Source organism: Antedon mediterranea, chromosome 10 (genome assembly GCF_964355755.1).
Source record: "Antedon mediterranea chromosome 10, ecAntMedi1.1, whole genome shotgun sequence".
Lineage (NCBI taxonomy): Eukaryota > Metazoa > Echinodermata > Crinoidea > Comatulida > Antedonidae > Antedon > Antedon mediterranea.
Genome location: NC_092679.1, coordinates 19359003 through 19372512, shown reverse-complemented (window position 1 = coordinate 19372512; position 13510 = coordinate 19359003). Strand labels below are relative to the sequence as shown.

At 34.0% G+C, this 13510-nt stretch overlaps 1 protein-coding gene across 1 annotated transcript; it reads left to right on the top strand.

Moving 5' to 3' along the window:
* The first annotated feature begins 10 nt into the window (after positions 1–10).
* Positions 11–11908, top strand: LOC140061152 (tectonin beta-propeller repeat-containing protein 2-like). Its single transcript, XM_072107618.1, has 15 exons — positions 11–94; positions 429–646; positions 851–973; positions 1415–1543; positions 2623–2780; positions 4420–4871; positions 6023–6559; positions 6857–8174; positions 8646–8775; positions 9239–9428; positions 9509–9598; positions 9811–10041; positions 10343–10633; positions 11131–11280; positions 11586–11908. Exons 2-15 carry the CDS (start codon positions 446–448, stop codon positions 11720–11722), a joined length of 4137 nt encoding a protein of 1378 aa, XP_071963719.1. The 5' UTR covers positions 11–94; positions 429–445; the 3' UTR covers positions 11723–11908.
* The last annotated feature ends 1602 nt before the right edge of the window (positions 11909–13510 follow it).

Below are 13510 nucleotides of genomic sequence, written 5' to 3'. Positions count from 1 at the left end.
AATAAAATCAAAGAACTTCGGTTCTTTGATAAAACCGGTAAAAAAGAGGTCAACCAGAAAGTGTTTGTTTTTCCTCCAGAATTGTAATATACAGGTACGGTGAATTAACCTTGTTTTCTATAATATTTTTTTGTTCAATTATATAAATTACCTGCAGTGAGGCCTAAACTAAATAATGAAATAGCAGGACTAGCTAGCTAGGGGCTAGGCCTAAGAGTACTACCAGTACCACCAGTCCAGATGAAGAGGTGCCTTACTTTTTACTGTACTACAAACAGGCAGTTAGTGCAATATATAGGTAAGGTAGGCCTAGCTATGGGAATTCTTGGCACAAGGAAGGGCTGGGAGATCATGGCATGGGTGACTTGTGATCATTATTGATAGTGTATGATTTTATTTATGTACTAACAAAACACATTTTTTTATAGGGTAAATTTAGGGAATCATGGAAAATCTGAGAGAATATGAACCATTGAGTTACCTCGTAAATGTAATGCCCAAGAAGGCTCAACGAGGGCTGACATCTCTGAATGTTGAGTGGCTCTCGATGGATGTAAATGCAGACTTCATTGCAATTGGTGTGAATTTTGGAATGCTTTTTCTACTCAATCGAAAGGATCGTCAGATGACAAAAATAAGATGTCAGGTAAGACATGGAGTAAGGGTCTGTCTACACTATCTTTATGTGCCCATAATATATTCAATTGGCCACATCACAAACTATAGTTTGATATAGTGTAGACAGAGATTAAGGGTGAGCTAAAAGGCCAAAAGAAGTTACCTTATAGACCTATACTTGAATTCTGATTTATTAAATAATTAGTTTATTCATGAATGATTGCTTTTGTAGGATAAATCGGGAAAAATAACAGCATTGAAGATGTTAAAAGCATTAGATTATCAGGTTGCCATAGGAACATCAACAGGAACAGTTGAGCTACACCTTCTTCCCAAACCTGGACGACCACAACAGGTAAATAACCAATCCGAGATCTTAAAGATAACAATAAATATTGTCCCCCTAAAATGTTCTTTTTTTCAAATTTGTTGTTGAATATGCCATTTTAATGTCACATAATAGTTATTCACTTTGGATAAAAACTGGATTGAAAAAAAAAAAAAAAAAAAAAAAAATTATTTACCTAAAAAAAATGTAATTTAAAGCAAAATTTACTTAAATTGTCTGTCAGACAATGGTTTCTGGTTAAAATTAACTGTTGTTTTTGCCTTTTTATAAGTGAAATAATTATTTCTTTTTTGTTTTTTTTTTACAGAAGTGAATAACTTTATTAAAAATGCAAAATGGCTTATTTGAAGTCTGATATTATTAATATTAATTGTTCATGTTTTTGAGGGACAATTCATAAATAAATAAAAGTTATTTAAGTAACTAAAATGCTCCCTTTTTTTTCAGGTTGAGATGTTTTCATTAAAGGCCCACAAAAGTCAAGTAACATGTGTTGAATGGAGTACGAATGGTATGAAGCTATATTCAGGTGATAACCAAGGTGTCATTGTCTGCACTGAAGTAGACTTCTATGAGGTAAGTAGTAAAATCATCCTTTATCTTAAATGAAAAAAACATGAGAAGGTAAAAATAGTAGAAAACACATTTAAAAGGTATAAAATCCAGATTGCTATAAAAAAAATTACATTTAAAGATTACATTATTTGGCCATGTCGGACATACCAATGCCGTTTTATTTATTCGTTACATTTGTACATATATATATGAACTTTTGTTACATTTGTACATATATATATATGAACTTTTGTTACATTTTTAAATATATATATGAACTTTTGTTACATTTGTACATATATATATATGAACTTTTTTTCAGCAATTTACAAGCCAAATAAAATACATCAATAAATAAAAATTAGTAAAAATCTTCATTGAAAATTGTCAGCAATAAAAATGTCTAGTCACCATGATATAGAGCGCCACCAACTTATAATAAAGCACCATTGTATTTGTAACGCCAATTTGCCACAAGTATTACTACTTTTGTTGTGTCAACCTTCCTGTCATGTGATGATATACGTCCTAAATGATATATAATACAGTAGCTATTAGATTTGACATTGATTTTTGTTTTTACAATTGTCATCATTTTATTATTTAATACAATAACAATATAATAATTTAGTAATAATAATAAATAACATTAATAGGTGTTTGTATTGTAATTGACATCATTATCATCATCATCATCATCATTATTATCATCATCATCATCATCATCATCATCATTATTATCATCATCATCATCATCATCATCATCATCATCATCATCATCATCATCATCATCATCATCATCATCATCATCATCATCATCATCATCATCATCATCATTATTATTATTATTATCATCATCAATCAACTTCATCAGCATCATTATTATCATCATCATTATAAACTTTATTATCATCATCATTATCATTATCATCATTATCATCATTGTATATTAATTAAACCATAATTAACATATATTCATAACCACATCATTATTACTATATAAATCCAAAAAGTGTATGTATCTTATTCTCTAATCAGTCATTATAGTTTGTATATTTTTGAAATAGTTTGTTTAAATATTACAAACTTGTTTGTTTCAGAAAAAGTGTACAACTTTAGTTATCTTAAAGGAAAGTGATCCCGTGGTACAATTAAGCTACTCTCGTAAATCACTTCTTGTGTCAACGTGGTATCGAACTGTAATATTTGAGTCTGATAGTAAAAGTATTAAACAAGTTGGCCAACAACCAAGAAAATGGTAAAGTAAAAACAATCTAATCTTTAAAAATATGAATTTAACAATTATATCAAACAAACAAATCTTTAGAAAAGTGGTACATTTTTAACATTGTCTCATAATCATGATGTCCTAATCATATCAGGCATCAACATTCAATTTTTTGCTACATATGAAAAAAGTGTCTCAGAAAGGAATTGAACGTATGACCTTTCACTGACAGGACTAGTATCTTACCATTAAACCACAAAGCTTGTAGATGCAAACAATCATCATTTTATGCTGTACACAAACCAATCTTACTTGTATTTTGTATTTTAAACAATGTATTTTATCTGTAATTTACATTACATGTACCAAATTTTAACCTTTTTAACTAATTTTTGTATTTTATGTGAATTTTTATCTTTGAACAAATGAAAATAATTTCAACAATATTTTACTGTGTTTGACCATGGATGAATGAAATGATACAAATTGAAATATATAACTTTACTGATAGACTTTCAGAATAGCGAGGGAAAGAGCAAAGTTTGATCATAACAACAACAACCACCATGACAATAATAATACCAGATTTATATAGCGCCCTTTTCATGAGTAATCATGCTCAAAGGCGCTTTACAAGCATTATTACCCCAGTATTTTTTGGGATCAAACACGTATGGAAACATACTCCCATAATGCAGCCGGTAACCAGCGCAGTTGTGTCTAGATCTAACTGGGTACCCATTTATACACCTGGGTTGAGAGAGGCAACGTAAGTAAAGTATCTTGCCTACGGATACAAGCAATGCGGCGAGAGTTGGATTCGAACCTAGGTCTGACGATCGGTAGTCCAACGTCCAACACACTGCGCCACACGCCCTCACAACAACAACAACAACAACCACTATGACAACAACAACAACAACCACCATGACTACAACAACAACAACCACCATGACAACAACAACAACCACCATGACAACAACAACAACAACCACCATGACAACAACAACAACCACCATGACAACAACAACAACAACCACCATGACAACAACAACAACCACCATGACAACAACAACAACAACCACCATGACAACAACAACAACAACCACCATGACAACAACAACAACAACCACCATGACAACAACAACAACAACCACCATGACAACAACAACAACAACCACCATGACAACAACAACAACAACCACCATGACAACAACAACAACAACCACCATGACAACAACAACAACAACCACCATGACAACAACAACAACAACCACCATGACAACAACAACAACAACCACCATGACAATTGACATGAAACATGATTACATACATTGAAAAGTGAAAGTATTAATGTCATTCACATGACTTTAAAATGAGAAACTTTAAAAATAAATTTTGAAATTACTTGAGTATATTTTTGAGTAGCATTTTTAAAAATGAAATTATAGAAAAGAAAATAACATTGTAACATAAATTAAATCTAGCATAGCATCTTGTAGGGGAATTAGAGAAAAATTACTGTATACTTTTAATAACATACCTTTTATTTGGATAAAAATTAATATTATATATTTTGATATATTTATTAATGTTTTATCTTTGTATGAGACAAGCACCATTATTTCCACTAGTTTTGTTGATGAAATGAAGTATTTTATCTTTACAGCAAAGGAACTTTTGGAGCCAATTTCATCCCAGCTGTTTGCAAGGCAAGTGATGCCAAATTCTACTTGTCCAGACCAGGCCTACGATTGTGGCGATCTGACATGGACGGGAAAGTGGAAGAGACCTTACTGTTTAAAGATCTTATAAACCTAGGCTACCCACAGCTTCAACTTCTCGAAGACACTCCATCACTTATTCAGGACGGACAGAGTGAAGTCCAACTCGGACCGGTCATAATGTATAAAGAAACACTAGTTATATCTTGGTCGTACAGCTCTTTATTTATTCTTGATCCAATTAATAAAACGATTGTCGGAGGATGCGCCGGTAGTCTAGGAAGCATCATGGGTGTGTCAGTCGTCAACGATGAAATATTTATACTCACCAAAGGTGCTGGGAGACCGCTAATAAGGCTAGCCTCTAATCCAGAAAACATTTATTCAAGATTATCAGGTTTGTTTGTTTTTTTTTAATAATTTATTTATATCAAAACTTACAATCCCTAAAATTCCCCCTAAATGGACTTATTGTTACAGGAACTCTTACCAATCCCTAAAATAACCCCCTTAAATGACTTGTGTTGTTAAGTTATTATTAAGTTGTATATCTATTGTGTAATTGACTAATAGTTTTTATTCATACTTCTTGACAGTTGATACATTATGCTTAAATTAAAGTTTATGTCTTAAAATTGTGGTTTAAAAATTGTCCAGAAAGTGTCCCCTTAAGCTCTGTCTACACTATCAAACAATATGTGAAAATGTAATGTGCCCATATATGGACATGATGATGTCATATCACTACCATAATTAAGCATATCACTACCATATTTGGGCACATCACACTTTTTTGTCACATAATTAGCTTAAAAACTGGTTCTACTGTTGATGCAAATTGACACATAAATTACATTAAAAGATTTTTTTTTATTATCTATTGAATAGATTTGTTCCAGTTGATTTACTTATATATTATTCATATTGTATATTGTGTTATGAAAATGTTAGGGTTTGCTGGAGGGGAAACCCCCAACATATTATTATATACTTCCTGTCATATGACTCATACATTCATTATTCACTATTATTAACTTCTGGATGGTACAATGCAAAGGTTCAGATATTTCCACAATAGTCATTTCAATTTACTTAACTACAGACTATTAACATGTATTCACCATTTCTGTTCTTCATTTATTGGGTAAACTTGGTGAACACCAATAGTGTTAATTTGAGTAGATAGTAAAGTTGCTATTCGTGATCAAATGTGTATTAATCCTGGTAATGAATGCACGCAAGTGATCAACAGTGGTTGTGAAGGCATTACAAATTGATTTCTGTCGCATTTGTTTGAGAAACAAGTCCAAAAATAGTTGTTTCATATACATTATACACCAGTTGTGACCACGATACTTGATGGATATATTTTATACAACATAAGCAAAAAGCAAAAGTGGTAATGATCTCTGTTAGAGGCTTAAAGTTCTGAACAAAATTGTAAGTCCATTTTTAATCCTAACTTCTTTATGCATTTTTACATTAGCCCTCATTCATTTTCTTTTTGTCCCTTGTTGGATGTCATCTTTACAATGCTATTTATTATAGATCATACACAATTTACAATGGAAGAACTTCAAATTCTTCAGAAACAGAATGAGGAAAGAAGAGCAAAAGAAGAATCGCAAGAACATCAAACTGATTCAGAACAGAAATCTAAAGTTCTCCAATTCTTTGACAAGGCTGTAGACGGGATCGCCAACAATGCAAAGAAGACAAAAGACAATCTTGAAAAACTTGAACTAAAATTTAAGCAATCTCCGAAGGCATCTCCAAAGCCTTCTCCAAAGCCTTCGCCGACTCCAAATAGAAAGGAATCGACATCTGGACAATCTGCACCAAAAACTCCTGCAGCCGACCTCTCTGTGGATGTCCTTGCAGCTCTGAAAGAAGCGGAAGAGAACCATAAAGTAAATGAAAGCTCTCTTGGCAACCAGTTCCCTACTGCTGATGCAAATGTGGGTAAAGATGCAGTGGATGATAGCAGCACTAGAGTGAATAATTTTGACGAAATTTCAACTGAAAAATTTGAAGAAGACCTTGTTTATGATGGTCATAAAAAGAAAAAGAAGAAAAAAAAAAAAGGTAAATTGGTTTAAAGAGTCAATTAAAAAAGAAAGAAGCAAATGCTGTATTTGTAAAAGTTAACTGCTTTCTGACTCAACTTGACTCAATTTAAATAAAAAAAAGCATAAAATAATCTATACAGCAATATAGTAGTCTATCTGCATCTTCATGACATGTGACATCCATGTGACAAATGTAACACAGATGCTACTCCGTTTGTGTCCTCCACCAAAACGCCATTCCTCTGTCCACAACCACAGACATACTTTTATTCCACCATTCCTATTTTCGATATTTTTTTTTCTTTTTTTACAGACAAGAAAAAGGATGATAAATCCTCTTTGTCTGATTTTCCAATAACGTCGCCAGAGATTGGAACTTCACCGAGAACACAAGAAGTTGATGAAGATCAGTTATTGCCACAGGATGATTCAATAAATGTATCAACATCCGGAGAGATTTATGAAAGGGGAAATGTTACATCTCGTGAACAGAATGAAAATGTTCAATTTGATAATACTGATCAGTTATTTAATGCTATACCACCTTGTAGTACTGATGCATCCCATAGTAAAATTCAAACATCCCGTAATTATGTTGAACCATTCCATAGTAATATTCAACCATCACAAAATTCCATTGAACCATTCCATATTGGTGATATTAATGATATTGGTTATGATGACAAATATGGCAACAATTTAGTTAATGTTAATGATTTATCGAAAGAAGACAATGCAATAGGTTCGGATATAGGAAGTCTGACTTCGAAGCCTGGTTCTTGTGAGGATAATCTTATGAACCATAATGGTTACCCACAAAGTCCAGATGTTTCAGATCCTTGTGCGTTTTATGAAAATGGGACGTCGTCAGATGAAATTCATAGCTTGAAGGAGAATAATCTTCCCGCAGAGCCTGGCGACGCTGACATTTATGATATTTACAATCAGCCAAAATCCCTAGATTCTTCTAAATCACTTGAAATTGTACATGATGCTGATGTAATTTCAGAAAGCTCTGAAAGCCAAGAATCTGAAATGTCTAAAGAGGACTTGAACATTCCTGAAGGAATTCAGCAAAAGGTAGCAGGTAGCTGGGTACAATGTGACACCCCTGGGGTCATAACGCAATTAATCATCTCCGATAAACACATATGGTTCGTGGACAATCATGATAAAGTACATTTTAAACTTATCAACGGAAGTAAAAATAAATGGGATAAATTACGTGAATCGGCACAACAAATGGCGGTATCGCATACAGAAAGCATTGTTTGGCGAGTGCATCGGAAAACAGGAATAGCGTACGCAAGTGCTCCTATCACGCCACGGTCTCCTATCGGCTCTAAATGGGCACCGGCTTGCAACGATGTTCGTTATGTTTCACTGGATGAGAATATAGCATGGATTGTTAAAACTAACCATGATGTTTATGTTCAACAGAACTTGAGTCGTGACCGGGTATGTTCACGAAGCATAAAGGTTTCAAGCTCTTTTCAGACCAAAATGGACCAAGTCGTAACAAGTCGAGGGGTAGCATGGGGTCGTGTCATGGACGGAACGATTGTTTATAGACTGGGTATTACAGCTACCAAACAAATTGGGAACCAGTGGGTGCAGTTTGACAACCAAAGGTACGTCTGCATGTTTCAGTTTAGTTCAATAATTAATTGAAAATTAGCAACCAATGCTGATCATATCCTATTTTTTATTTTTTGTGTTACACAGTGCAACATCCACTTGAGGTGCTCACTCCACCCTTTTTGAAATCTAAATTATTTACTATTTGGTGTTTTACAGTAATCTAAATATTTCACTGCAAAATATAACACGAAAGTTTAAAGATGTATTGTCTTTCAAAAACATGAAAAATAAGCATTAATAAAATCAGACTTTGAATAGACTATTTTGCATTTTTAATAAAGTTAATCACTTCTTTAGAAAAAAAGGTTTTCACTTATTAAAATAAATGGTTAAAAATGAATAACTGTGTTATTAAAATGGCATATTTTTTTAGTGGGACAATATAGCTGTAATCAAGTAAGATAGTTCTGAAATGTAATTTTAAAAATTGTCATCTAAACTTATTTTTGTACTTATTTTAGTTTTGATGTTGCAAGTATTGCTCTTGATAGCAGAAACACTGGCTGGGTTATTGACCAAGATGGAAATGTTTGGTTCAAAACTGGAGTAACTATGGAAACGCCACAAGGAGATACTAACCATTGGTGGCAGGTCAGTTGTTATAAGTTGTTCAACTGATTTATCCATACAATCTCAATTCAAGATAGGACTGTTTTTAAAATTCAGCATTCATATGTAATCAGTACACAAATATGAATGTTGGATGGTGAGAATATTTCATTTGTTGAAAAATTGCCTGCTCTATTTTTAATGTTTTAATGAGGCATGAGCCAAGTTTCAAATAGAGCAGTCAATTTTTCAACGAATGAAATATTCTCTCCATTCAACAAATACAAAACATTCAACAACAAGTTGATTTCCAAATGCGATCAGTCAACAACGTAGCGTGCCAAAAAATGACAAAATGTTTACAGAAAGAAAAGTTGAACGTGCATTTAGAGCATGTTCATTATCACCATTAGATTTTGTTTGAATGATTAGATTTTTTTGTTAGGGCTTAATTTCAAATGACACATGATGCGTAACCAACCAATTATTATTTATCTCTTCGCAGGTCCCGATGAGTCAGTACTTGATGCAAGATCAAAGTTATTTCAAGACAATATTCAACACAATGAGCCATCATTTGAAAGTACAGCATCAACCTAGGCCGATGCTGGTTGGCGCAAGCAGTGCAGGAGTTTGGGTGGTCGGCTCTGGGCATGACAAGAGCTCTCTGTATGCTTCAAAAGGAAACCTCATTGGTAGGCCTACACATTTTTCATTTTATTGTATCAATTCTTGTTCAGACATGTCGTTTATTCCATTTGTTGTTTATTTTTAGGACACTATTGGAATGTGGTGTCTCCCCATGGATTATCCCAGTCCATTCAATGGCTGTGTATTTCTGCATCAGGGACCTATGCGACAAGTGGTAAGCCTTGTTAAAATTAATTAAAACAAACATAAAATACCTTATTTCAGTTTAAGCCTGTGCAATTGTGCAAAATGATTTGACCAATCACAAGAGTTGGTTCTTACATGTAGAGGAACAGTGGAAGAGCTGTTGATTGTGATAGGTCAATACACAGCAACACAAAAATACCAAAACTGTACACTTCTTATTAATTGCTCTTCTATATATAGGTATGGTTTGGACTCTACAGAAAAGTGGAGAGGTGTTTTGTTTTCCTTCCGATACCCTGCGGCCATCCCTAGTGGAACCTCCTACCATCAAAGATAACCTAACCTACCTTAGCAGCTCAGCCTATGGTTTGTGGGCAATCGGGGAAAGTAACACCGTGTATGTGCGAGATGGCATTTCGGAGAGGCATCCTCAGGGCCTGAAATGGAAAACATTGAATCTGTCTCAACTCAGTATGTCTAACCTTTATGCAAAATTCTTGCAAATCATTTTCCAAGTATATTACTTGCTTTGTTCTTTATTTGTAGCTCTTTGCCAAGGGTGTGAGTGTTCAAGCGGTTGATACAGTGCAACCACTGTTACACACAGACAGTTATAACTCATCATGAGGGCCCCTTGATTGTCAGCATAGGCGGTTCACTGGTCTGGTCATAAATAAATAAGATTGAATAAAACCAAACTCTTGAATTTTGTTGAGTGCTGTATACATTTGTTTAGCCATAGTTGATAAAAATCTGTGTTTAATTTTTTTAGGATCAAACAAAGTGGTTCACCTCAGTTGCGGCTCCATAGCTGTATGGGCTTGTGATGATGAGGGTGCTATCTACTTTAGGCTAGGCCTATGTATGCCTCGAAATGACACCATGGTCCCTGCCTGGGTGCTAGTGGATGGCAAACCTGCAGGCAACGGCACCTACTTCACTAACGTCTATGTTGGGCCTAGCGACAACATTGTTTGGGCCTTAGACAATAAGAAAAACGTGTATGCAAGAGGGGGAATATCTGAGCTCTTGCCAATTGGTTTAAAATGGGAAATTGTTCAAGGTATGTGATATTTTAATATTCTTTTTTTTTATTAACTCAATCTTCTTCTTCAATGTTATCCAAATCTTTCACATTAGGCAATCAAGCTTCTTGGTATTTATATACGAGCAATGGGAGTAGATCGCTGCGAGGTGTTGTTGTTGTTCAACCTCTTCTATTAGGTTGCTGCCTTCAAGAAGCTGAAGATTTTGCAACTATGCCTAATATGAGCATTACTAAAAGGCATACTTTTAAGTAGTGACTGTGTGTGACGGTGTCTGAGTGTGTGAAATAGTACACCGGAGTATCCCCCTATTCATCTCGAAAGTGCACACAGGCCATGTGTGTAGAGTGGACCTACGGTTTATAGTCCTTATCCGAGAAGAATTGTTCCACCACCAAAACCATGGAGTCAACCATGCATTATACTAAATGAAAAGACAATACAATTTCTATTTTAAAACTAAATGTTAAATTGTAAAATGGCAAAAATTATAAGGTGTTATATTTCTATTTAGGAACACCAGCTAACCAACTGTGTGTCAGCTCTGAGACGGTCTGGGCTCTTTGTCCAAATGGTGATGTCGCACGTCGCTATGGAATCACAGAGAGAAATCCACTGGGTGACTACTGGAAAAAAATTCCTGGCAATTTTTCATATATCTCTGGTAATTACTTATTATATTATATTTGAATTATTTCTTTGTTTTCCTGTTTGTTAATATGGCTGTCCATGCATGTCCTATCAAATGAAGGTAATGTGAAGCACTTTAAACTGTGGGCATTAAAGTGCTACATATAAAGCTCTGTCTACACTACCAAACATTATGGGACAAATAAATGCCCATTTATGTGCACGATGATGTCATATTACCATATTTTGGCACATCACAGTGTAGATAGAGCTTTAGATTGACTATATTGACATTATTATAATTATTTTCATAGTTAATTGGTAATTTTCTTGTTTTAGTGAGTCAAAATGATGAACTGTGGTCGATTGATGTTAATGGGCACATTTACCAGCAGTGTGTTAAGATGTTTAACCGTGGTGTAGATGACCTAGAACATACCAAGATAATGGAAGAGGAAGAATGGGATGTAATCTAAAGCTCTGTCTACACTATCACAAAAAAGTGTGATGTGCCCAAATATGGTACTGATTCCCAAATATGGTAGTGATGTGACATCATCATGTCTATATACAGTATAGGCTCATCACATTTGTCACATAAAGTTTGATAGTGTAGACAAGGCTTAGGTTTTTACTTCATTCCCCAACAATTCCAAACATTTCCGGAGTAATTTCTCATAATTTCTGCCTTAATTAAATCTCAACAATCCTATGCATTATTCACTAGTTCACAAGTTCATTAACCAAAATATGGTTGCTGTTTATGGTGTGTTCGTTAAAAGTTAATGTAAAAGTAACATGTACAGTAAAAGTGTATATCTTATTCGCTGAAACAAAGTCAATATTTTATTTTTAACTACTAAAGCCAGACTAAAAATTCAAACTACAATTGGTTCAATAATTTTCATTATATACTAAAGGACTATGTTTATCATACCATTACGCTGCCAAAATGTTCATGTATTATTCTTATCAGAGGTTTCCCAGAAGTGTGAGACTTCTGTAGTTATTGTCAACAGTGGATCATGTTTTGAAATTTTTGTCTGTTCCAGCTTAAGTACATGTATGACATGCCATATGTGCAAAAATGTTTATCTTTTTATTAAGCTGAATCGCTGTTTAAAACCTAGACTACATAAATGTATGTAAAATAATAATTATATATATTAAATATGGACATCCTGTAATCGAGAGTACCCTTGCACATAAAATCTGTTCGCCGAGTGTTAATAGCCATACGTCTATAGAAACTGAACGATACAGGTTAAAAAAGCTATCAAAAATATTGTAAATAGCAATCATTCCGGTTTTAGTGCAATACTTTTACTTTTTTTCTAATTTAAGATATAACAATCATTTTTTCCAATTGCATTATTTAATTTTTTTACATTGTTTGAAAATGAAACTATATATTTAACAAAAATTGTATTTACACAGAGAATATATTAATTTTATTGAGTATTAATAATTGTACTCTGTTACAGTAATTTAATTTCAGTAGGCCTTGATTTAAGTTTTACGGGAATAGCTAGAGTAGAATACATTTAATTTACTGCAGTAACTAGAGTAGAAAACCATTAAGATTTCCATAACATTGCTTCCTTATATGGTCATTATAGCATCCCCCAAATTTCGCCAGTTTTCCACTATGCAAAATGGTTGGCGCAAAATGAAAGTTTTCACTAAGGAATGCATATTAATATTTTTATCTTACTTTTTGTGACGTGAACAAAAATGTGCAACCAATCACAACTCAGGAATGATAGTTTTTGTGTGAATACATTTGCTAATGAGTGAGTGGCCGAGCGGTTAAGACAGTGGAACCGTAATCACGTAGCCATAACATCAGCAGGGGTTCGAGGCTCACTCACTCCATGGTTCTGGTGGTAGAACGGGTCTTCTCGGATAAGGACTATAAACCGTAGGTCCAGTGTACACAACTTGCTCGTGTGCACTTTAAAGAACCTAGTACATCTTTCGAGACGAGTAGAGGGTTACCCCGGTGTATTAGTACATCACAGCCACTGATCACCAACTGGGCCCTCTGGGAGATCAGTCTTTGACTGAAGAGGTCACCCAGTATAAAGATAAAACAAACAAACTAATGGAAAACAGGCTTTTACATGCAGTTTTTTAAGCAATGCATGCATAATGTATAACAGGTTTAGAATAGCATTGGCAGTTACCCCTTTCACATTGCTTAACAAAACTCCAGTTTAAACACACACTGGCAAATACCATTAAAAAAACACCTGTGTTGGTGC

Bases quoted from the DNA above. Each gene is read 5' to 3' on its own strand.
- LOC140061152 (XM_072107618.1), top strand. From the start codon at position 446: ATGGAAAATCTGAGAGAATATGAACCATTGAGTTACCTCGTAAATGTA. The intron at 2,781-4,419 runs GTAAAGTAAAAA...TTATCTTTACAG, and splicing joins GGCCAACAACCAAGAAAATG to CAAAGGAACTTTTGGAGCCA. The intron at 10,634-11,130 runs GTATGTGATATT...ATTTCTATTTAG, and splicing joins AAAATGGGAAATTGTTCAAG to GAACACCAGCTAACCAACTG.